The sequence below is a fragment of the Oncorhynchus gorbuscha genome, linkage group LG04, assembly GCF_021184085.1.
Source record: "Oncorhynchus gorbuscha isolate QuinsamMale2020 ecotype Even-year linkage group LG04, OgorEven_v1.0, whole genome shotgun sequence".
NCBI lineage: Eukaryota > Metazoa > Chordata > Actinopteri > Salmoniformes > Salmonidae > Oncorhynchus > Oncorhynchus gorbuscha.
The window spans coordinates 66,535,494-66,561,343 of record NC_060176.1 but is presented as its reverse complement, the minus strand read 5'-3'; the positions used below and the strand labels follow the sequence as shown (position 1 = coordinate 66,561,343).

Sequence of the window (25,850 nt, the reverse complement as noted above, 5' to 3'; positions counted from 1 at the left end):
GGCACTGGTTAAGCTTGATGGCATAATGAATTCCACCAAGTATCAGGCAATTTTGAGGGCAGTTGATAAACGCAAACCCAAGAATGTGAAGGATCTTGAAAGGATCTGCATAGAGGAATGGTCCAAAATCCCTCCAAATGTGTTCATGATTCCATGCTGTTATCCTTACCAGAGGTAGTTGAACTAAGTACTAAATGAGGAGTGCCAATAATTATGGAACCTTGATTTGGGTTACATTTATTTTGTATAATAAAATTGCATGATTTTGGTTGGTTCCATTGAAACATTAATAAAGTACAGTATGTCTCACGTTGGTATTTTTGAGTTTCTCTATAATTATATGGTTTTAAGTATTGTTTGGAATTTTGGAACCCACTGTATTTCATATGAACTTAAAATTAATAATATCTACTTTCCCCGCCAAAATCCTGGCTCTACGACAGCATAACATTCATATTTTTTAAAATAAATTAAATTATTATGATTAAAGATTTCTGACTCCGCCCCCTTATATGATAGGGCAGAGGGTTGGATGACAGATGAAGGGTAAAATAAATAAAATGATGTTTTTACATGACAAAATGCAAGGGGGTCCCTGCCCTTGCAATGCTGGGCACAGAGTTAACAAAAAATAAAGAACAGACGAGAATGACAAACAGCCTGGCAGCTGGTTATTCAGGAGGCCTAGTGTTAAAATGTCCTGCTGGAGCAGGCTACACCCCAGTGACCGACACAAACAAACATACAGTTAACATTAAAAGCTATGGAAGACCAAAGAGTTAACTAGGACTTAGCAATTACACTCTAGCGGTCGTCAACATCATCATCATCACTGCCAGTCCTACTCCAATCAGTGAAGGCCACCCTTTTCTGTAAACATGACGAGAGCAGACCAAGCCAATGTCAGGGCAGACAGACAACCCCGTTGCTAATAATATCCAGCTCTACAAAAATATCTTGTTTCCATTGAAGCAAATTATCACAATTTCACCACTCAAAACATCAGTACAGCGCAGCTTCAAGAACAACTATGAAAGACCAAAGCATTACCTATCACACCCTGATCTGTTTCACCTCTCTTTGTACTCGTCTCCACCCCCTCCAGGTGTCGCCCATCTTCTTCATTATCCCCAGTGTATTTATACCTGTGTTCTCTGTTTGTCTGTTGCCAGTTCGTCTTGTCAGATCTTACCAGCGTGTTTTCCTGTCTTCCTGCTTTCTCAAGTTCTGTTTCCTAGTCTCCCCGGTTCTGACCTTTCGGCCTGTCCTGACCCCAAGCCTGCCTGCTATTCTGTACCTTATTGACTCTGCCCTGGATTACAGACCTCTGCCTGCCTTTGACCTGTCTTTGCCTGCCCACTTTTTGGGTCCATAAACATCAAAACAACACAACATTATTACAAAACAACACAACATTATTATCTCAATGCCTTAGCTCACGACATCTACAGTTCATGACGATTCCATTCCAGCCATGCAGGCCAAATTGAATCGATTGAATTGAAATCGACCCAAACTCTGGCCATCTACATTGCTGACACATGCCAGATGTTACAAAGCCTGGATAGGCATTTAACATACCAGGTAACCAAAATCACAAGTTATACCCATCTGATGCTTGTCGATGACGTGGAATGAAACAATTGGTTGATGCAATGCAACACCTGCGTATCTAGTCAGGCAGGAGGAACTCGACCTCTGCCATGCTTTGTTCTTACTGCAGGCCTTAATACTGAAATCAGTTTTGGAATACTGACTGTCCAAACAGCAAGTTACTTTTGAACAAATCAGACTGGCGGGGGTGGTGTAGGCTGACTGGCGGGAGTGGTGTAGGCTGACTGGCGGTGGTGGTGTAGGCTGACTGGCGGTGGTGGTGTAGGCTGACTGGCGGTGGTGGTGTAGGCTGACTGGCGGTGGTGGTGTAGGCTGACTGGCGGTGGTGGTGTAGGCTGACTGGCGGTGGTGGTGTAGGCTGACTGGCGGTGGTGTTGATGCAGGCTGACTGGCGGTGGTGGTGTAGGCTGACTGGCGGTGGTGGTGCAGGCTGACTGGCGGTGGTGGTGTAGGCTGACTGGCGGTGGTGGTGTAGGCTGACTGGCGGTGGTGGTGCAGGCTGACTGGCGGTGGTGGTGTAGGCTGACTGGCAGTGGTGGTGCAGGCTGACTGGCGGTGGTGGTGTAGGCTGACTGGCGGTGGTGTTGATGCAGGTTGACATGCGGTGGTGGTGCAGGCTGACTGGCGGTGGTGGTGTAGGCTGACTGGCGGTGGTGTTGATGCAGGTTGACATGCGGTGGTGGTGCAGGCTGACTGGCGGTGGTGTTGATGCAGGCTGACTGGCGGTGGTGTTGATGCAGGTTGACATGCGGTGGTGGTGCAGGCTGACTGGCGGTGGTGGTGCAGGCTGACTGGCGGTGGTGTTGATGCAGGCTGGTGCAGGCTGACTGGCGGTGGTGGTGCAGGCTGACGGTGGTGGTGCAGGCTGACTAAGCGGTGGTGTTGATGCAGGTTGACATGCGGTGGTGGTGCAGGCTGACTGGCGGTGGTGGTGCAGGCTGACTGGCGGTGGTGTTGATGCAGGCTGACTGGCGGTGGTGTTGATGCAGGTTGACATGCGGTGGTGGTGCAGGCTGACTGGCGGTGGTGTTGATGCAGGCTGACTGGCGGTGGTGGTGCAGGCTGACTGGCGGTGGTGGTGTAGGCTGACTGGCAGGGTGGTGGTGTAGGCTGACTGGCGGTGGTGGTGCAGGCTGACTGGCGGTGGTGTGATGATGCATGCGGTGGTGGTGCAGGCTGACTGGCGGTGGTGGTGCAGGCTGACTGGCGGTGGTGGTGCAGGCTGACTGGCGGTGGTGTGTAGGCTGATGCAGGCTGACTGGCGGTGGTGGTGCAGGCTGACTGGCGGTGGTGGTGTAGGCTGACTGGCGGTGGTGGTGTAGGCTGACTGGCGGTGGTGGTGTTGGCTGACTGGCGGTGGTGGTGTAGGCTGACTGGCGGCTGACTGGCGGTGGTGGTGTAGGCTGACTGGCGGTGGTGTTGATGCAGGTTGACATGGCGGTGGTGGTGCAGGCTGACTGGCGGTGGTGGTGCAGGCTGACTGGCGGTGGTGGTGTAGGCTGACTGGCGGTGGTGGTGTAGGCTGATGCAGGCTGACTGGCGGTGGTGTTGATGCAGGTTGACATGCGGTGGTGGTGCAGGCTGACTGGCGGTGGTGGTGTAGGCTGACTGGCGGTGGTGTTGATGCAGGGTTGACATGCGGTGGTGGTGCAGGCTGACTGGCGGTGGTGGATGCAGGCTGACTGGCGGTGGTGTTGATGCAGGTTGACATGCGGTGGTGGTGCAGGCTGACTGGCGGTGGTGGTGCAGGCTGACTGGCGGTGGTGTTGATGCAGGCTGACTGGCGGTGGTGTTGATGCAGGTTGACATGCGGTGGTGGTGCAGGCTGACTGGCGGTGGTGGTGCAGGCTGACTGGCGGTGGTGTTGATGTAGGCTGACTGGCGGTGGTGGTGCAGGCTGACTGGCGGTGGTGGTGTAGGCTGACTGGCGGTGGTGGTGCAGGCTGACTGGCGGTGGTGGTGTTGGCTGACTGGCGGTGGTGGTGTAGGCTGACTGGCGGTGGTGGTGTAGGCTGACTGGCGGTGGTGGTGTAGGCTGACTGGCGGTGGTGGTGTAGGCTGACTGGCGGTGGTGGTGTAGGCTGACTGGCGGTGGTGGTGTAGGCTGACTGGCGGTGGTGGTGTAGGCTGACTGGCGGTGGTGGTGCAGGCTGACTGGCGGTGGTGGTGTAGGCTGACTGGCGGTGGTGGTGTAGGCTGACTGGCAGTGGTGGTGTAGGCTGACTGGCGGTGGTGGTGTAGGCTGACTGGCGGTGGTGTAGGCTGATGCAGGTTGAGGCTGATGCGGTGGTGGTGCAGGCTGACTGGCGGTGGTGGTGTAGGCTGACTGGCGGTGGTGTTGATGCAGGTTGACATGCGGTGGTGGTGCAGGCTGACTGGCGGTGGTGTTGATGCAGGCTGACTGGCGGTGGTGTTGATGCAGGTTGACATGCGGTGGTGGTGCAGGCTGACTGGCGGTGGTGGTGCAGGCTGACTGGCGGTGGTGTTGGTGCAGGCTGACTGGCGGTGGTGTTGATGCAGGCTGACTGGCGGCGGTGGTGGTGCAGGCTGACTGGCGGTGGTGGTGCAGGCTGACTGGCGGTGGTGTTGATGCAGGTTGACATGCGGTGGTGTTGATGCAGGTTGACATGCGGTGGTGGTGCAGGCTGACTGGCGGTGGTGTTGATGCAGGCTGACTGGCGGTGGTGGTGCAGGCTGACTGGCGGTGGTGGTGTAGGCTGACTGGCGGTGGTGGTGTAGGCTGACTGGCGGTGGTGGTGTAGGCTGACTGGCGGTGGTGTTGATGCAGGTTGACTGGCGGTGGTGGTGCAGGCTGACTGGCGGTGGTGGTGCAGGCTGACTGGCGGTGGTGTTGATGCAGGCTGACTGGCGGTGGTGGTGCAGGCTGACTGGCGGTGGTGGTGCAGGCTGACTGGCGGTGGTGGTGTAGGCTGACTGGCGGTGGTGGTGTTGGCTGACTGGCGGTGGTGGTGTAGGCTGACTGGCGGTGGTGGTGTAGGCTGACTGGCGGTGGTGGTGCTGAGGCTGACTGGCGGTGGTGGTGTAGGCTGACTGGCTGACTGGCGGTGGTGGTGTAGGCTGACTGGCGGTGGTGGTGCAGGCTGACTGGCGGTGGTGGTGCAGGCTGACTGGCGGTGGTGGTGTAGGCTGACTGGCGGTGGTGTTGATGCAGGTTGACATGCGGTGGTGGTGCAGGCTGACTGGCGGTGGTGGTGCAGGCTGACTGGCGGTGGTGTTGATGCAGGTTGACATGGCGGTGGTGTGCAGGCTGACATGCAGGTTGACTGGCGGTGGTGGCGGTGGTGGTGCAGGCTGACTGGCGGTGGTGTTGATGCAGGCTGACTGGCGGTGGTGGTGAGGCTGACTGGCGGTGGTGGTGCAGGCTGACTGGCTGGCGGTGGTGGTGTAGGCTGACTGGCGGTGGTGGTGTAGGCTGACTGGCGGTGGTGGTGCAGGGTGTGGTGATGCAGGTTGACTGGCGGTGGTGGTGCAGGCTGACTGGCGGTGGTGGTGCAGGCTGACTGGCGGTGGTGTTGAGGCTGACTGGCGGTGGTGGTGACTGGCGGTGGTGGTGCAGGCTGACTGGCGGTGGTGGTGTTGGCTGACTGGCGGTGGTGGTGTAGGCTGACTGGCGGTGGTGGTGTTGGCTGACTGGCGGTGGTGGTGTAGGCTGACTGGCGGGAGTGGTGTAGGCTGACTGGCGGTGGTGGTGTAGGCTGACTGGCGGTGGTGGTGTAGGCTGACTGGCGGTGGTGGTGTAGGCTGACTGGCGGTGGTGGTGCAGGCTGACTGGCGGTGGTGGTGTAGGCTGACTGGCGGTGGTGGTGTAGGCTGACTGGCAGTGGTGGTGTAGGCTGACTGGCGGTGGTGGTGTAGGCTGACTGGCGGTGGTGTTGATGCAGGTTGACATGCGGTGGTGGTGCAGGCTGACTGGCGGTGGTGGTGTAGGCTGACTGGCGGTGGTGTTGATGCAGGTTGACATGCGGTGGTGGTGCAGGCTGACTGGCGGTGGTGTTGATGCAGGCTGACTGGCGGTGGTGTTGATGCAGGTTGACATGCGGTGGTGGTGCAGGCTGACTGGCGGTGGTGGTGCAGGCTGACTGGCGGTGGTGTTGATGCAGGCTGACTGGCGGTGGTGTTGATGCAGGTTGACATGCGGTGGTGGTGCAGGCTGACTGGCGGTGGTGTTGTAGGCTGACTGGCGGTGGTGTTGATGCAGGCTGACTGGCGGTGGTGGTGCAGGCTGACTGGCGGTGGTGGTGCAGGCTGACTGGCGGTGGTGGTGTAGGCTGACTGGCGGTGGTGGTGTAGGCTGACTGGCGGTGGTGTTGATGCAGGCTGACTGGCGGTGGTGGTGTAGGCTGACTGGCGGTGGTGGTGCAGGCTGACTGGCGGTGGTGGTGCAGGCTGACTGGCGGTGGTGGTGTAGGCTGACTGGCGGGAGTGGTGTAGGCTGACTGGCGGTGGTGGTGTAGGCTGACTGGCGGTGGTGGTGTGAGGCGGTGGTGGTGTAGGCGGTGACTGGCGGTGGTGGTGTAGGCTGACTGGCGGTGGTGGTGTAGGCTGACTGGCGGTGGTGGTGTAGGCTGACTGGCGGTGGTGGTGTAGGCTGACTGGCGGTGGTGGTGTAGGCTGACTGGCGGTGGTGGTGTAGGCTGACTGGCGGTGGTGGTGTAGGCTGACTGGCGGTGGTGGTGTAGGCTGACTGGCGGTGGTGGTGTAGGCTGACTGGCGGTGGTGTTGATGCAGGTTGACATGCGGTGGTGGTGTAGGCTGACTGGCGGTGGTGGTGTAGGCTGACTGGCGGTGGTGGTGTAGGCTGACTGGCGGTGGTGGTGTAGGCTGACTGGCGGTGGTGGTGTAGGCTGACTGGCGGTGGTGGTGTAGGCTGACTGGCGGTGGTGGTGCAGGCTGACTGGTGGTGGTGCTCGTGCTTCCTCCCACTCACAAGTTTTTGTGTAGCAAGTTAAGGTGCCAACATCGCCTGTCTTGGAAGTGGAACATTCAACCGTCAACAAGATAGCTAGCTATTTAGCTTGTTAGCGCACTCACTAATTTGTTTGTAAACAATTAACAAGCTAGTTAGCTACACCATGTTTTTGTCAAACTGTCAGAGTATCTAGCAAGCAACAAGATATGCCAAATAACAGTAAAAAAAACACTTGAGGGCAAAGAAATCTGAACTGAACATTCAGACAAGTCACATGGCCAGGAATCAGATTTGTATCTGATTTCAAACCACCTATGAATGTGGTTTGAATGTGATTGGAAAACATCTGATTCCATGTGCTTTTTTTCTGTTCAGACTGCAGGAAAAGATCAGATTAGAATAGGATATGCCAAAAAATAAGATTTGAGTCACTTCAAACTGCCAGTGAGAACAAGGCCTAACATCATTAAGGCTGGTTTTACACAGGTAGCCCATTCAGATCTTTTGCCAATTATTTCCATATCTGATATTTTCCCTAATATGTAAACAGCAACAAAAACAAATGGAATATGATCTTCTGACTTCCGATTTATATCACTTCTTTATGTGGATCTCAATTCTGATATAATTCTGATGCTCCATATGTGACTCTCAAATCAGATATTGTTTTGCTCTGAGATGTTTTTTTTTGCACTTGACCTACCAAAATTGAAAGGAACAGTGAAATGAAAAGAGCATTGCATCTGTGTGCTGCTTCAGAGGCTCCATCAGTGTGAATGCGCAAATCAGATATGGGTCACAACTTGCATGTTGACAGATGGAAAAAAAGATTGGATTAAAAAAAATGAATTGGGTTCTTCGGGTGTAAACACAGCCCTATGTCGAACTCCACACACAGAGAGCTACAACAGCCATGCTCTATAGGAGAACTATAGACCAGGTGGGTTAACGCACATAAATCTGAGATTTAGGATGAAAGAGATGAAAATCTATCTGGACTTTGAGACGCAATAAGGGGCTGAGAAGTGGAGTGAGAGAGGGAGAGAAAGGGGATGTTTTTATGCGAGGCCACACATTAACATGAACCCTGACACCTGACCTTGTGGCATCGTGTTCATTAGGACACGAATGGAAAAACAATTTGGAACATGAAGGAAGATTAGCGTCTCTTATTGGAGTTCACATAATCCCCCAATTCTAGTTAGTGTTCTTCTATTTGGTGGCTAATATCAGAGAAGTCCTCTGTTTACAGAGGATATAAGGGTTAGTTTATGTTTTAAAGATAATTCCTGTTACCTGTAGCATCTGGCTGCCAACGCCTTCTCTCTCCTTATATGGTCGGATGACCCCATCCTCGTGAATGAAGCGAGGCGGACGCAGACTCTCCACATCCTGGGACGTCTCAGCCGCCCTCTTGATGCCCTGGAAAGTGCTGCTGGCCATGTCGATGATACCTCCTGTGGGTCTGGCAACAGCCCCCACCAGCCCCTTCCCGACACCCTTAAAGAAGCCTGCCGCACCCTCCTTCTGAGCACCTCTAATGGGCATGGTGACGATCCCTGTGATCCCACTGACGAAGCCCTGAGATGGAGAATGGGAGTGTTACAGACAGGGAGAACAGGTTTGAGAGACTGTTTCTACTGCTCAGCTATACTGGTAAGACTCACAGACAGCTGGATTGTGTTCTGTAGGCACCCGATGGGTGAAGACTGTTGAAATGGAGACTATCTGAACTTGCCATTAGGAAACACCTAGGCTGTGTTTACACAGGCATACCAATTCTGATATTTTGCCCAATTATTGGCAACAGTTTTGGGGACATATCCGCAAAGCATATCAAGTTAGAAAATTGTTTGTAAGTTCTGAGAATGGAGCCATTTTAGTCCTACTCTTATAGTTAATAATAAAAACTATTCATAAATCTTCTTTAAAAATATTTATACAATAATATGTCTCTTAGGCTGTGTTTACAAAGGCAGCACAATTCTAATATTTTGCCCAATTATTGGCAAAAGAGCTGATCTGATTGGTCAAAATAACATTTAGTGGAAAAAGATCAGAATTAGGCTACCTGTGTAAACGCAACCTTATCTTCAACTACCCCTACAACGTAGTAGGTTACGTTGTACTACTGCACACATCCCGGTTCTGTTGTGCTGATGTTTCTGGGTTTGATTATCGGACACCAGTTAGGCCGTACTGGTGTTAGCGTTCTATAGTGGGTCAGACTCACAGAGACCAGTCCTTTGCCTCCACGAGTCAGGCCCTCTCTCAGGCCGCTGGGCTGCTTGTTCATAGCCTCTCGTCTCTTCTGCTGGTATTCCTCATCCATCGTCATGGCAGCCACACCCTTCGCCATGGCGCCTGTTATCCTGGAGGCAGCGCCTGCAATGCCCCCTGGGAGGAGGGAAGAGAAGAGGGGAGTTAGAAGACAAGGGAGAGAAAAGACAGGGGAGAGAGAAGACAGGGGAGAGAGAAGACAGGGGAGAGAGAAGACAGGGGGGAGAGAAGACAGGGGAGAGAGAAGACAGGGGAGAGAGAAGACAGGGGGAGAGAAGACGGGGGGGGAGAGAAGACAGGGGGGGAGAGAAGACAGGGGGGAGAGAAGACAGGGGGAGAGAAGACAGGGGGAGAGAAGACAGGGGGAGAGAAGACAGGGGGAGAGAAGACAGGGGGAGAGAAGACAGGGGGAGAGAAGACACAGGGGGAGAGAAGACAGGGGAGAGAAAGAGAGACCCATAAGAGAAGGACAAAGAAGAGAGAACGTTAGAGAGAGCGAGCACGAGAGAAATGTCAGGGGGTAAATATAGTTAAGTAAGTCTGAAGTGAAAGGATGGCAATGAGGGAATTAAGGAGAATCAAGGTGAGCAGAAAAGAGATTAACAAGAACAGCACTTACCCACTGCCCCTCCAACCAGTGCCTTCACCCCCAGTGCCATACCCTCCACAAACTCCTCTGGTCCCTGGATAGCTCCCTTGAGAACCCCAAAACAGAGTTACTCGGATACATACCATCTATACAGATAACTACCGCACTGTGTCAAATATTACACATTTATAGTGTTTGGCACTATAAGTGATTTAGTTCATGCGTAGTTTGACCTGGCGTGGTTCATACTGGTTGCACTGGGGTCTTACCTGATAGGGCTCATAGAAGAAAGCCTCCACTCCCTCAGACAGACCTCGGATCAGTCCAAATGGGTTTCCCAGCACGTCCAAGCCCAATACCAGCACATACATCTGCTTTATCGCCTGAGACATGGATGGGTACATGGCTCAGTTGTCTTGTGTATCATAGTAATTACATTACTTGTTGGGGGGAGGGGGATCCTAACTAGAGGAACTAAAAGTTTTCACATAAACCATTAGTTGAAGTGAATGAGTGACTTGCTTGGATTTGGCCATTAGTTCCCAATTGGAGTAGAGTGTGTGTGAGAAGTTACCTGCTTCGAATAGTGTCTGATGACCTCCCACTGTAGTTGCTGGCGAGTGCGAAACTGGAATGTCAGCTCGAAATAGGCCAATCTAGGGAAGTTACAGAAAATGACAGTGGGTCAGACGCTAGTGTAAATGTTTACAAAAAGGGGACATGGTAAAATAAAGCTTTGTCAAAAGCAAATAAATGGCATGAAGTGCTTTTGTAGAGTCTCTGTTTGGTGTGTGTGTGTGTGTGTGTGTGTGTGTGTGTGTGTGTGTGTGTGTGTGTGTGTGTGTGTGTGTGTGTGTGTGTGTGTGTGTGTGTGTGTGTGTGTGTGTGTGTGTGTGTGTGTGTGTGTGTGTATACAGTGGGGGAAAAAAAGTATTTAGTCAGCCACCAATTGTGCAAGTTCTCCCACTTAAGAAAAAGAGAGAGGCCTGTAATTTTTATCATAGGTACACTTCAACTATGACAGACAAAATGAGAAAAAAAATCCAGATGCCATCTATTTGTGAAGTGCATCAGTCCCTCCTGCAGTAAAGCACCCCCGCAACATGATGCTGCCACCCCTGTGCTTCACGGTTGGGATGGTGTTCTTCAGCTTGCAAGCCTCCACCTTTTTCCTCCAAACATAATGATGGTCATTATGGCCAAATGTTTTTTTTTTTGTTTCATCAGACCAGAGGACATTTCTCCAAAAAGTATGATCTTTGTCCCCGTATGCAGTTGCAAACTGTAGTCTGGCTTTTTTATGGCGGAGCAGTGGCTTCTTCCTTGCTGAGCGGCCTTTCAGGTTATGTCAATATAGGACTCATTTTACTGTGGATATAGATACTTTTGTACCGGTTTCCTCCAGTATCTTCTCTGGGTCTTTTGCTGTTGTTCTGGGATTGATTTGCACTTTTCGCACCAAAGTACATTCATATCTAGGAGACAAAACGCGTCTCCTTCCTGAGACGGCTGCGTGGTCCTATGGTGTTTATACTTGCGTACTATTGTTTGTAAAGATGAACGTGGTACCTTCCGGTGTTTGGAAATTGCTCCCAAGGATGAACCAGACTTGTGGAGGTCTACAATTTTATTTCTGAGGTCGTGGCTGATTTCTTTTGATTTTCCCATGATGTCAAGCAAAGAGGCACTGAGTTTGAAGGTAGACCTTGAAATACATCCACAGGTACACCTCCAATTGAATCAAATGATGTCAATTTGCCAATCAGAAGCTTCTAAAGCGATGACATCATTTTCAGTGAATTTAGTTTATGCAAATTTCTGACCCACTGGAATTGTGATATAGTGAATTATAAGTGAAATAATCTGTCTGTAAGCAATTGTTGGAAAAATTACTTGTGTCATTCACAAAGTAGATGTCATAACCGACTTGACAAACTATAGTTTGTTAACAAGAAATTTGTTGAGTGGTTGAAAAACAAGTTTTAATTACTCCAACCTAAGGCTAGTTAAGTGTGCCACTTAAGTTGGAGTCATTAAAACGTGTTTTTCAACCACTCAACAAATTTCTTGTAAACTTCCGACTTCAACTGATATATATATTAGTACCAGTTAAAAGCTTGGACACACCTACTCATTCAAGGGTTTTTCTTTATTTCTATTACTTTCTACATTGTAGAATAATAGATGAAGACATTAAAACTATGAATAACACATATGGAATCATGTAGTAACCAGAAAAAGTGTTAAACAAATCAAAATATATTTGAGATTTTTCAAAGTAGCCCCCCTTGCCTTGATGACAGCTTTGCACACTCTTGGCATTTCATCAACCAGCTTCACCTGGAATGCTTTTCCAACAGGCTTGAAGGAGTTCCCACACAGCAGAATGCATTGGTAGCTATGCTGGTTAAGTGTGCCTTGAATTCTAAATAAATCACAGACAGTGTCAACAGCAAAGCACCCCCACACCATCACACCTCCTCCTCCGTGCTTCACAGTGGGAACCACACATGCAGAGATCATCCGTTCACCTACTCTGTGTCTCACAAAGACAAGGCAGTTGGAACCAAAAATCTCACATTTTGACTCATCAGACCAAAGGACAGATTTCCACTGGTCTAATGCCCATTGCATGTGTTTCTTGGCTCAAGCAAGTCTCTTCTTCTTATTGGTGTCCTTTAATCATGATTTCTTTGCAGCAATTCGACCATGAACGACTGATTCACACCGTCGCCTCTGAACAGTTGATGTTGAGATCTGTCTTCTACTTGAACTCTGTGAAGCATTTATTTAGGCTGTAATTTCTGAGGCTGGTACAGTAACTCAAATGAACTTATCCTCTGCAGCAGAGGTAACTCTGGGTCTTCCATTCCTGTGGCGGTTCTCATGAGAGCCAGTTTCATCATAGTGCTGGATGGTTTTTACAAATGCACTTGAAGAAACTTTCAAAATTATTGAAATGTCTTAAAGTAATGATGGACTGTGTTTTGTTTTGCTTATTTGAGCTGTTATATGGACTTGGTATTTTACCAAATAGGACTATCTTCTGTATACCACCCCTACCATGTCACAACACAACTGATTGGCTCAAATGCATTAAGAAGGAAAGAAATTCCACAAATTAACTTATAACAAGGCACACCTGTTAATTGAAATGCATTCCAGGTGACTACCTCATGAAGCTGGTTGAGAGAATGCCAAGTGTGCAAAGCTGTCTTCAAGGCAAGGGTGGCTACTTTGAATAATTTGTTTAACACTTTTTTCATTACTACATGATTCCATGTGTTATTTCGTAGTTTTGATGTCTTCACTATTATTCTACAATGTAAAAAATAGTACAAATATAGAAAAACCCTGGAATGAGTAGGTGTGACCAAACTTTTGACTGGTACTGTATGTGTGTGTGTGTGTGTGTGTGTGTGTGTGTGTGTGTGTGTGTGTGTGTGTGTGTGTGTGTGTGTGTGTGTGTGTGTGTGTGTGTGTGTGTGTGTGTGTGTGCGTGTGCGCGTGCCATTGTATGTGTCCATACTTGAAGACGACGTCCTGCACGTCAGTGAGGGTTGCTCCGATGCTCTTCAGCAGCAGATTGAGGGATTGGACAGGGATGACCTCAGTCTCCCTCTTCTCCTTATTACCATCCTCACCTCCAGAACTCAAAGACAAACTCAGGTGCAACTATCAAACAAATACAAACACACCTTGCTATAGCTACATCATCACATGATAGAATCCCTTGCTATGGTGCATAACTGGCCAATAACAATTCATGACTAGATGGACTATTGGTCAAGCCATGCTGTCTGGAAAATCTCCTGGCCCTAATGTAATGTAGCATACAGGTAGTAAATGCACTGTAATGACACTGAAGCTCACCTTGATGGGAGAGATGTGGAAGTACTCATAGAGACTGATAGGGGATGTGTCAGCGGCTGAGATGTTGTTCAGCTCAGTCTTCAGATACATAATGTCCTTCTCAAACAACTCCACCTGAACACCACGAGGGAGAGGAGAGAGATATTGACGAGGAGCGGAAGTGAACCCAGGAACTCAAAAATAACTTCAATTGCTTTTGTAAACAACAGCTGTTTCGTCACAGTTCTAAACTTAGTCTAGTTGTTTTCATAGTATTCGCAGGTAGGATGGGTCTTACGTCCAGGGACAAATCTATTTTAGAATATTAAAGTTGATAGATTTCCCAAAGAAGCGTCGCAGCGGGCTGCATTTCCTGCATGGATAGTAATGTTAGCAGCAGGATGTGGATACAAGGGTCAATTGTTTATCAAGTTAACTATATATTCTAGGTAATGTCAGCTAAGTACATATAAATAGGATAGACAGACATCCAATATTTGTTATTTTAATGAAACAAACATTTGCTTGATCTGCTAAAAACAATGTTAGCTACCATGAACTATGACAAATTATAGAAAAATGAAACAAATGTTATATTACTTGAGAATAATGATGCAAGTCCTAGTCTAATTTCTATGTTTTCTAACCTCCGATACAGAGACCTGCGAACTCTGCAGATGAAGGTCACAAAGAGAGTCTCAAGTCCTGGAGAGACTGAAGGTTATATCTCCAACGGGTTATATACATTGTAGTTTCTCTTGCTCCTAGAGATCTAGCTACTGGGTGTGCAGGCTTCTGTTCCAGCCCAGCCATTCTGCTTATTATTTGTATTAGGCACTATTCATTTAACTATTCAATCATCTCTTGTTTTGGAGTAAGATGAATGTCTAAACCCATTAACTGTTTACATAGGCGTTCTTTGAATGATAGGAAATACAGTGTTGATTCCTGAATTTAAGTATAGCATATTTTTTGGTCAGTGAACGTTCCCTGTTTTTCTCTTTTATTTGGTTGTCACTCACTCTCATTTTGTTTGATTATATTACAAAGATTTGTAGCTGATGTCCTTGATCATTGGTGTAGGTGTAACAATCCCTGTATATGGCTGACCTAAGATGCAACCCCTCTCTACAACAACACTTCATACCCATAAAGCAGCATCCATTATCCTACCAAACCCATGATCTTGGTTAGGCTAGGATAACAGTACTTTAGGTCTCAAGGTGGGTGACAGCACCAGATGATAGATGATGGCGTGGAGGTAGTGGTGTGGACCAGAAAACCAGTCAGTATCTGGTGAACCCCATTTGCCTGATGCAGCACGACGAATCTACTTCGCATAGAGTTGATCAGGCTGTTGATTTTGGCCTGTGGAATGTTGTCACACTCCTCTTCAATGGCTGTGCAAAGTTGCTGGATACTGGCGGGAACTGGAACAAGCTGCCGTACACATCAATCCAGAGTCTCCCAAACATGCTCAATGGGTGACATGTCTGAGTATGCAGGCCATGGAAGAACTGGGACATTTTCAGCTTCCATGAATTGTGTACGGATTCTTGAGACATGGGGCCCTTCATTATCACGATTAAACATTAGGTGATGTCGGCGGATTAATGGCACGACAATGTGCCTCAGGATCTCATCACAGTATCTCTGTGAATTCAAATTGCCATTGATAAAATGTACTTATGTTTGATGCCTGCCCATACCATAACCCCACCGCCACCATGGGGCACTCTGTTCATAACGTTGGCATCAGCAAATCGTTCGTCCACACGACGCCATACATGCTGTCTGCCATCTGCCTGGTACAGTTGAAACAGGGATTCATCTGTGAAGAGCACACTTCTCTCCAGTGTGCCAGTGCCCATTGAAGGTGAGCATTTGTCCATTGAAGTCAGTTACAACGCTGAACTGCAGTCAGGTAAAGACCCTGGTGAGGACAACGAGCACGCAGATGAGCTTCCGCTAGACGGTTTGTGCAAAAGTTATTTGGTTGTGCAAACCCACAGTTTCACCAGCTGTCCGGGTGGCTGGTCTCAGACGATCCCGCAGGTGAAGAACCCAGATGTGGAGGTCCTGGGCTGGCGTAGTTACACGTTGGTCTGCATTTGTGAGGCTGGTTGGCCATACTGCCAAATTCTCTAAAAAGAACGTTGGAGGCAACTTAGGGTAGAGAAATTAACATTAAGTTCTCTGGCAATAGCTCTGGTGGACATCCCTACAGTTAGCATGCCAAATGCACACTCCCTCAAAACTTGAGACATCTGTAGCATTGTGTTGTGTGACAAAACTGCACATTTTAGAGTTGCCTTTTATTGTCCCCAGCACAAGGTGCACCTGAGTAATGACAATGTGTAATAATCATGCTGTTTAATCAGCTTCTTGATATGCCACACCTGTCAGGTGGATGGATTATCTTGGCAAAGCAGAAATGCTCACTAAAAGTGATGCAAACAAATTTGTGCAAAACATTTGAGAGAAATACTTCTTGTGCATATGGAAAATGTCTGGGATCTTTTATTTCAGCTCAAGAAACATGGGAGCAACACTTTACATGTTGCGTTTATATTTTTGTTCAGTGCAGAAAGTGTTATTGTTTGGACAGTTGAAAAGGTCTATAGCAGGCGTCGGCAACCTTTTTTGTGTGGAGTGCCAATTTACAATTGAAAAAAAAGATTTTTAACGAAAAAAGATTTAACGATCTGCGTGCCAGTTATGATTTTCATATGTGCATTACAACTAACTGTGTCTGTTAAATATCTAATTGCTCACAAACTGAAGAATTCCATAGCTCGCTAAACAGAGGCGCTGTCCAAGATTAAGCACTACGGGCTTAATCTTTGAACACAGATTCTCTTGGTGAATGATACAGTGACATTTAACCACACGGTGGCCAATCTTATCTTCAATCAGCTTTGTGGATCCTTTATGTTTCCCACCATAGCGGAGGCACCGTCAGTTGTAATAGCGAAAATGTTTTTAAGAGACACCTCTCTCCTCAAAATGATCTGTGAAGGCTTTTGCTTCATCTTCCCCTTTAGTAGTAGCATGCATGGGTTATAGACAAAGCAGCTCCACACGTACCTATTCTGAGTCACAGTATCCTATAGACAAAGCAGCTCCACACGTACATATTCTGAGTCACAGTATCCTATAGACAAAGCAGCTCCACACGTACATATTCTGAGTCACAGTATCCTATAGACAAAGCAGCTCCACACGTACCTATTCTGAGTCACAGTATCCTATAGACAAAGCAGCTCCACACGTACCTATTCTGAGTCACAGTATCCTATAGACAAAGCAGCTCCACACACACCTATTCTGAGTCATAGTATCCTATAGACAAAGCAGCTCCACACGTACCTATTCTGAGTCACAGTATCCTATAGACAAAAAGCAGTTCCACACCTACCGGCTCTGAGTCACAGTATCCTATAGACAAAGCAGCTCCACACCTACCGGCTCTGAGTCACAGTATCCTATAGACAAAGCAGCTCCACACGTACCTATTCTGAGTCACAGTATCCTATAGACAAAGCAGCTCCACACGTACCTATTCTGAGTCACAGTATCCTATAGACAAAGCAGCTCCACACCTACCGGCTCTGAGTCACAGTATCCTATAGACAAAGCAGCTCCACACCTACCGGCTCTGAGTCACAGTATCCTATAGACAAAGCAGCTCCACACGTACCGGCTCTGAGTCACAGTCTCTTGCAACAACTGCCAGACGTGGAATGCCATTCACATCCACACTCTCATCAAGAGCCACACAGGTGCATCTTTTAATGCTACAGTTTGCTGCTCCTTTACATTTTCAACCATCTCGGTAACGCGCCTTTCAACTGTTCTGGCAGACACAGGCATGTCTTATCTTTGAGATGATTGTATCTTTGTTAGGCAATCCATCAAATAAAGCCTGCAAACTACTGAGGAAAGCCTCCTTGATATATTCCCCATTAGTAAATGTTTTTCCATGTTTAGCAATGTACAGCGCAACTTTGTAGCTCCCCTCTGTAGCTTGATTATTGACTGCATGTATATTTGTAAACATAACTGCTTGCTTATCATACCTGGACACAGACCTTTTAATTCATTCAGCCTTTTCCGCCTCATCCTTCAAGTTTTTCTCCCATCTCGTTTCAAAATGATGGCGTACACTTGATGTCCGACAAACAACAGTTTTACAACAGAGAGCTCAAAGAGCTTCCATATTCCTTTGTCCAAGAGGGAATAAATGGGTAGACATCTGCCAAACTTCTCTTTGCTGATGTCATTTTGCGCCCTGAACTTCTTTAAATAACAAGCTAGCTCTCATCTTCAGTGCGGTCTTTGTTTTGAATTTGTCAAGAGAGGCGAGGCAGGTCCTCTTGCACTGAACTAATAATATGAAAATCCTGCAAAATCAAGAAAGCCCATTGGCTAATCAGGATTGACATACCTTGGGAACTATAACATTGCAGTGAATATCAATGCAATTTCGAAACCAGTGCATGCAATTTCAATCATTTTCTCCAGTTTATATAAAAAAATTACTGACCAAAATAAGTGAGATAATAAATGTCAAGGCAAGGCTTAGCACACCAAGTATAAAAAAAAAAAAAAAAAGAAAATATATATACATTTTTTAAATGAGTCTTTTTTTGGGTGGGTGGCTTGCCAAGCCTTAGCGTGCCAAGGCAAATACCCTCGCATGCCAAGGCAGGCACGCATGCCTTCGGTTGCCGACCCCTGATCTGTAGGCTCTTTGCACATGTTAGATCATTGGTTCCAAACTCCAGTCCTCGAGTATGTAGTGGGGATAATGTGTGGAGGTCAACTGAGGGGAAGGTCAGGGTCTTACCATCTGCTCTGATGTCATCACACTGGCATTCTCCGGGGTGAACAGATCCAAGATGGCGTAGAGGAAACCCAGGTCCAACTTCAAGTCCATCTCCTGGATCAGCACCATGAAATACCTGATTAAGTCAGGGGGTGGAAGATATAGAGACAGGCAATGAGAAAGTTGTCAGAAAGGAAGGGAACAGAGAGAGAGAAGACACAGAGAGAACAGAAGAGAGAGAACAGAAGATAGAGAAGACACAGAGAGAGAGATGGAACAGAAAAGAGATGGAACGGAAGGAGAGAGAGAGATGGAAGATAGGTGGGAGAAAATGAACTATAGTGATGGACTCACTTGATGCGGGAGATATCTGAGTGTCCGGCTGCCCTGGTAACAATGCTGATGTCGGTCAGAGGTTTGGGCTCTAAAGGACAGTGTGGAGCAGAAACACCCATAGATATGTGTTTATCCAGAGTACTCCACTCTACAAATGTGTATGGTTGCGTTCGAAAATGGCCCCCTTTAGAGACCCACTTAGGCCTAGGTAAGTGTGACTGCACAACACCAAAGGACTTGGACAGACTTTGGTACTGACCTGAGTCCATGGTGACAGACTTCGGTAGTTTTATTGGGTAGAAGACATAGGGAAAGATTGCTCCAGGCAGCTGATTCTGGATCTGTGGAAAAATAAAGGACTCAAACAATGGAACCAAAAAAAAAAGGTCAGCATGAAAGGAATGGCATTTAAATTAACTAAATTGTTGGCCAAATTACTAAATGGTCAATGTAAAAATCTATGGTATGATAGTCAGGTCGGGTGGGGACCCACCATACAGTTGGATAGAGTGAGCACTTTCCTACTCTCTGGAACCCACCTGTATGCGGTTGATCTGGACACGGTAGGCACTCTGGCGGGCCGATACGCTGTACTCCACCTTCACCCCCGGAAGGAAGTTCCTCCTGATTGGAGCATCACATGGCTTCATCATCCTCATGTCTTGCCTATTTGGCGTCAGAGACACCTGATAACAGAGTTAGCCCACACACACACAGGTTATACTGGAGCTGTGCACAAATTGAGAACCACATCTACCTTTACAAATTGTATCATTTTCAAGGGGCAGGATATCAAGTGGATGGTACATGGTATCAGACACATGGATACTGTACAGTGGCATATCCAGTTGCTGTCTGACCTGGAAGTTGCTCTCCAGGTCTAAGATGGCATTGTCCACTGATCCACTCTCGGTGTACTCTCTGAAGTGGGTCTCCAGCAGCGCTGCATATTTAAAACTCAGGGGTTTCCAGCGAGACTTCTTCTTTGGCTTGAACTCCCACACCACGTCTGAACTACACACACAGGAAAGCACAATGAACATGCTGCTGTTCTGAAACTGGAACCACCTTTCCACTCACAGTACAATCAACTGTAGTACTATCATACCATGGTGAGTGAGTGTATATACTATGTGAGTGTGTGAATACCTGGTAATGCCAATGAAGGACACCTCCTGGTGGTTGCTGTTGTTGACCAGGGAGACACCCACGTCTTGCAGGGAGAGGATGATCTCCTGTTCAGCCAGCTCGGCCTTCTCACTCTCACACAGCAGCTTGTAGATCCGCCTGTCCTCGGTGAACAGCGCCACCCGCTGGAGGCCCTCGTAGAATGAGATGAGGTACAGCTTACCCTCCTCATTCACGTCCAACCGCAGGTCCTACACACGGATCAAGTGCACATCAGATGCAAAGAAAGCCTCAACAACTTTTTACACTATGCTTATACTACTGTACGTATTTTGTCTGTCTTGTAGAATTTTACACTGGTTATCATCATGTTGCTTCCCTCAAGTCATCAGACCAGATAAAGGGAATAAAAATGCAGTAACACTTTCAAAGTTTCTGGTGGACTTACCTAAATCCTTTACTAAGCCTTTTTAGGATCGGAGCCTAAATAATGATCCGATTAAAGTTGTGTGATTACTACACCTTATTAAGCAGCTCTGTTAAACACTAAGCACGAGATCCTAGTCTTTTTTCATATCAGTTCATTTTTAGTGTGATATGTAATATGTACACGTATAGCCTACATATTAGTCTGAGGAGATACTATGGTTGAGCCTCACGCCTGTGTGTCATATTGGTCTGATGTACTCAATACAAAATGTGTATCACACGAATATGAAACACTGGTATAAATAAGAATGAACCATATTATCAATCAAACCGTGTGAGAATGTAACATATCAACACCGCTAGCGCAAATGGTGAATGGTGGTTAGGGTTGGGCAATCAACTTTTGTTCAATCGTTATTCTGTACATATAAAATCGCCCGATAGACAATGTTATCGCCCCTCTAGAGGCCAGACATTTTTGTATTTAAAAAAATGGTGTAATTAAGAAACAAACAGAAAATATCTGAATAGACCGCTAGTGGAAGCTCGCATGTTACGGGAAGGACGAGAGGAATCGGTAATCATGACAACATATTTAGGGGTGCTGAATGGGCCAAATCCGATGTAACAAGAACACCTAATAATCCTACTTATCACATTATTATTATTATTATTACAAATAGAAGATTATCACTTATCACAATGGTGCTTGTTTAGTGTAGTTAGATCAAAGCTGAATCAATATCTCACAAGATCACACTGATTCATTAGTATTTTATAATACACCAAAAACACCTCCTTAGTAATTTATCTGAAGCTGAATAGTTTTAAAAATCCTCAACACAGCAAGCCACTAGGCCGGATATACAGACTATTTGGAGTGTATTCAGACGCCTTGACTTTTTCCACATTTTGTTATGTTACAGCCTTGTTCTAAAATGGAATACATTTCAATTAACAGGTGTGCCTTGTTAAAAGTATATTTGTGGAATTTCTTTCCTTCTTAATGTGTTTGAACCAATCAGTTGTGTTGTGACAAGGTAGGGGTGGTATACAGAAGATGGCCCTATTTGGTAAAAGACCAAGTCCATCAACTGTTCAGAGGAGACTGCGTGAAATGTTTTATTTATTTTATTTCACCTTTATTTAACCAGGTAGGCTAGTTGAGAACAAGTTCTCATTTACAACTGCGACCTGACCAAGATAAAGCGTAGCAATTCGACACATACAACGACACAGAGTTACACATGGAATAAACAAAACAAAGTCAATAATACAGTAGAACAAAAGAAAACAAAAAGTCTATATACAGTGAGTGCAAATGAGGTAAGTTAAGGAAATAAATAGGCCATGGTGGCGAAGTAATTACAATATAGCAATTAAACACTGGAATGGTAGATCGGCAGAAGATGAATGTGCAGGTAGAGATACCGGGGTGCAAAGGAGCAAAATAAATCAATAAATACCAGTATGGGGATGAGGTAGGTAGATAGATGGGCTGTTAACAGATTAAGGCTAAGTACAGGTGCAGTGATCTGTAAACTGCTCTGACAGCTGGTGCTTAAAGCTAGTGAGAGAGATGTGAGTCTTCAGCTTCAGAGATTTTTGCAATTCGTTCCAGTCATGGGAAGCAGAGAACTGGAAGGAAAGACGACCAAAGGAGGAATTGGCTTTGGGGGTGACCAGTGAGATATATCTGCTGGAGCACGTGCTACGAGTGGGTGCTGCTATGGTGACCAGTGAGGTGAGATAAGGCGGGGCTTTACCTAGCAGAGACTTGTAGATAACCTGTAGCCAGTGGGTTTGGCGACGAGTATGAAGTGAGGGCTATCCAACGAGAGCGTACAGGTCGCAATGGTGGGTAGTGTATGGTGCTTTGGTGATAAACAGATGGCACTGTGATAGACTGCATCCAGTTTGTTGAGTCGAGTGTTGGAGGCTATTTTATAGATGATGTCGCCAAAGTCGAGGATCAGCAGGATGGTCAGTTTTACGAGGGTATGTTTGGCAGCATGAGTGAAGGATGCTTTGTTGCGATATAGGAAGCCGATTCTAGATTTAATTTTGGATTGGAGATTCTTAATGTGAGTCTGGAAGGAGAGTTTACAGTCTAACCAGACACCCAGGTATTTGTAGTTGTCCACGTATTCTAAGTCAGAGCCGTCCAGAGTAGTGATGCTGGACGGGCGAGCAGGTGCGGGCAGAGATCGATTGAAAAGCATGCATTTAGTTTTACTTGCGTTTAAGAGCAGTTGGAGGCCACGGAAGGAGAGTTGTATGGCATTGAAGCTCGTCTGGAGGTTAGTTAACACAGTGTCCAAGCAGGGGCCAGATGTATACAGAATGGTGTCGTCTGAGTAGAGGTGGATCAGAGAATCACCAGCAACAAGAGCAACAGCATTGATGTATACAGAAAAGAGAGTCGGCCCGAGAATTGAACCCTGTGGCACACCCATAGAGACTGTCAGAGGTCCAGACAACAGGCCCTCCGATTGGACACACAGAATCGAAAGCCTTGGCCAGGTCGATGAATACGGCTGCACAGTAATGTCTCTTATCGATGGCGGTTATGATGTCGTTTAGAACCTTGAGCGTGGCTGAGGTGCACCGCATGACCAGCTCTGAAATCAGATTGCATAGCGGAGAAGGTATGGTGGGATTCGAATTGGTCAGTATGTTTGTTAACTTGGCTTTCAAAGACCTTAGAAAGACAGAGTAGGATAGATATAGGTCTGTAGCAGTTTGGGTCTAGAGTGTCATCCCCTTTGAAGAGGGGGATGACCGCGGCAGCTTTCCAATCTTTGGGAATCTCAGACGATACGAAAGAGAGGTTGAACAGGCTAGTAATAGGGATTGCAACAATTTCGGCAGATCATTTTAGAAAGAGAGGGTCCAGATTGTCTAGGCCGGCTGATTTGTAGGGGTCCAGATTTTGCAGCTCTTTCAGAACATCGGCTATCTGGATTTGGGTAAAGGAGAAATGGTGGGGGCTTTGGCGCGTTGCTCTGGAGGGTGCCGGGCAGTTGACCGGGGTAGGGGTAGCCATGTGGAAAGGATGGCCAGCCGTAGAGAAATGCTTATTGAAATTCTCAATTATAGTGGAGTTATCGGTGGTGACAATGTTTCCTAGCCTCAGAGCAGTGGGCAGCTGGGAGGAGGTGCTCTTATTCTCCATGGACTTTACAGTGTCCCAGAACTTTTTTGAGTTAGTACTACAGGATGCAAATTTCTGTTTGAAAAAGCTTGCCTTAGCTTTTCTAACTGCCTGTGTATATTTGTTCCTAACTTCCCTGAAAAGTTCCATATCACGGGGGCTATTCGATGCTAATGCAGAACGCCACAGGATATTTTTGTGCTGGTCAAGGGCAGACAGGTCTGGCGTGAACCAAGGACTATATCTATTCCTAGTTCTACATTTTTTGAGAGGGGCATGCTTATTTAAGATGGTGAGGAAGGCACTTTTAAAGAATAGCCAGGCATCATCTACTGACGGGATGAGGTCAATGTCATTCCAGGATACCCCGGCCAGGTCGATTAGAAAGGCCTGCTCGCAGAAGTGTTTCAGGGAGAGTTTGACAGTGATGAGGGGTGGTCGTTTGGTCGCAAACAGCAGAGGTGTATTTGGAGGGCGAATTAGTTAAGATGACATCTATGAGGGTGCCCGTGTTTACTGATTTGGGGATGTACCTGGTAGGTACATTGATAATTTGTGTGAGATTGAGAGCATCAAGCTTAGTTTGTAGGATGGCCGGGGTGTTAACCAGTTATGCATTAGGGGGCGCTATAAAAATTTTGGGATGAAAAACGTTTCAGTTTTAAACAAGATATTTTGTCACGAAAAGATGCTCGACTATGCATATAATTGACAGCTTTGGAAAGAAAACACTCTGACGTTTCCAAATCTGCAAAGATATTATCTGTGAGTGCCACAGAACTGATGCTACAGGCGAAACCAAGATGAAATTTCAAACAGGAAATGCCCCAGATTTTGAATGCGCTTTGTTCCCATGTCTCCTTATATGGCTGTGAATGCGCAAGGAATGAGCCTACACTTTCTGTCGTTTCCCCAAGGTGTCTGCAGCATTGTGACGTATTTGTAGGCATATCATTGGAAGATGGACAATAAGAGACTACATTTACCAGGTGTCCGATTGGTGTCCCCCGTTGAAATTATTGCGTAATCTCCAGCTGCATGCATTTTTCCATGTGGTTCAGAGGAGAAACCAAACTTCCACGAATGATATATCATCGAATAGATATGTGAAAAACACCTTGAGGATTGATTCTAAACAACGTTTGCCATGTTTCTGTCGATATTATGGAGTTAATTTATAAATGCTATGGTTGAAAAGCATATTTTGAAAATCTGAGATGACAGTGTTGTTAACAAAAGGCTAAGCTTGAGAGCCAATATATTTATTTCATTTCATTTGCGATTTTGATGAATAGGTAACGTTGCGTTATGCTAATGAGCTTGAGGCTATAATTACGATCCCGGATACGGGATTGCTCGTAGCAAGAGGTTTAAGCATGTCCCAGTTTAGGTCACGTAGTCGCACGAGCTCAGAAGATAGATGGGGGGCAATCAGTTCACATATAGTATCGAGGACACAGCTGGGGGCAGAGGGAGGTCTATAGCAAGCGGAAACAGTGAGAGCCTTGTTTCTGGAAAGGTGAATTTTTAGAAGTAGAAGCTCAAATTGTTTGGGTACAGACTTAGAAAGTAAAACAGAACTCTGCAGGCTATCTTTACAGTAGATTGCAACACCGCCCCCTTTGGCAGTTCTATCATGGCGGAAAATGTTATAGTTAGCAATGGAGATTTCAGGGTTTTTGGTGGTTTTCCTAAGCCTGGATTCAGACACGGCTAAGACACCTGGGTTGGCAGAGTGTGCTAAAGCAGTGAGTAAAACACACTTAGGGAGTAGGCTTCTAATGTTAACATGCATGAAACCAAGGCTTTTACGTTTACAGAAGTCAACAAATGAGAGCACCTGGGGGGTGGGAGTGGAGCTAGGCACTGCAGGACCTGGATTAACCTCCACATCACCAGAGGAACAGAGGAGAAGTAGGATAAGGGTACGGCTAAAGACTATACGAACTGGCCGTCTAGTACGTTCAGAACAGAGAGTAAAAGGAGCAGGTTTCTGGGCACGATAGCATATATTTAAGGCATAGTGTATAGACAAAGGTAAGGTAGGATGTGAGTACATTGGAGGTAAACCTAGGCATTGAGTAATGAAGAGAGAGATATAGTCTCTAGAGATGTTTAAACCAGGTGATGTCATCGCATATGTAGGAGGTGGAACAACATGGTTGGTTGAGGCATATTGAGCAGGGCTAGAGGCTCTACAGTGAAATAAGACAGTGATCACTAACCAGGACAGTAATGGACAAGGCATATTGCTATTAGAGAGAGGCATGCATAGCCAAGTGAACATATGGGTCCAGTGAGTGGTTGGGCTGGCTGGGGACACGGTGATTCAGACAGTTAGCAGGCTAACAAGCTAACAGTTAGTAGGCCGGAGCTAAACAAGCTATCAGCTAGTAGACCAGGGCAAGCTAGCAGTTAGCAGGCCGGGTTAACAAGCAAGCGTCAAATCAGGCCTTCATGGTCGATTTGCTACAAAGAAACCACGACGAAAGGACAACAATAAGACGAGACTTGCCGGTGGAAATCTGTCCATTGGTCTGAGTCCAAATTTGAGATTTTTGGTTCCAACCACCATGTCTCGGTAAGACGCAGAGTAGGTGAACAAATGATCTCTGCGTTTGTGGTTCCCACCGTGAAGAATGAAGGAGGAGGTGTGATGGTGTGTGGCTGCTTTGCTGGTGACACGGTCTATGATTGATTTAGTATTCAA

At 47.0% G+C, this 25,850-nt stretch overlaps 1 protein-coding gene across 4 annotated transcripts in view; it reads right to left on the bottom strand.

The window, feature by feature from the left end:
* LOC124034535 (vacuolar protein sorting-associated protein 13A-like) overlaps window positions 1–25,850 on the bottom strand; it is a 68,029-nt gene that overhangs the window by 3,291 nt on the left and 38,888 nt on the right. For all 4 annotated transcript variants that reach the window (XM_046347858.1, XM_046347860.1, XM_046347859.1 and 1 more), the window contains exons 53-65: window positions 19,579–19,808; window positions 19,290–19,443; window positions 18,969–19,115; window positions 18,689–18,770; window positions 18,448–18,517; window positions 18,115–18,229; window positions 13,287–13,400; window positions 12,943–13,088; window positions 9,988–10,069; window positions 9,683–9,796; window positions 9,444–9,519; window positions 8,778–8,941; window positions 7,841–8,125 (exon numbers count right to left, since the gene is read on the bottom strand). In XM_046347858.1, the coding sequence (XP_046203814.1) occupies window positions 7,841–8,125; window positions 8,778–8,941; window positions 9,444–9,519; window positions 9,683–9,796; window positions 9,988–10,069; window positions 12,943–13,088; window positions 13,287–13,400; window positions 18,115–18,229; window positions 18,448–18,517; window positions 18,689–18,770; window positions 18,969–19,115; window positions 19,290–19,443; window positions 19,579–19,808 (1,779 nt within the window). The remainder of the gene's footprint in view (window positions 1–7,840; window positions 8,126–8,777; window positions 8,942–9,443; window positions 9,520–9,682; window positions 9,797–9,987; window positions 10,070–12,942; window positions 13,089–13,286; window positions 13,401–18,114; window positions 18,230–18,447; window positions 18,518–18,688; window positions 18,771–18,968; window positions 19,116–19,289; window positions 19,444–19,578; window positions 19,809–25,850) is intronic.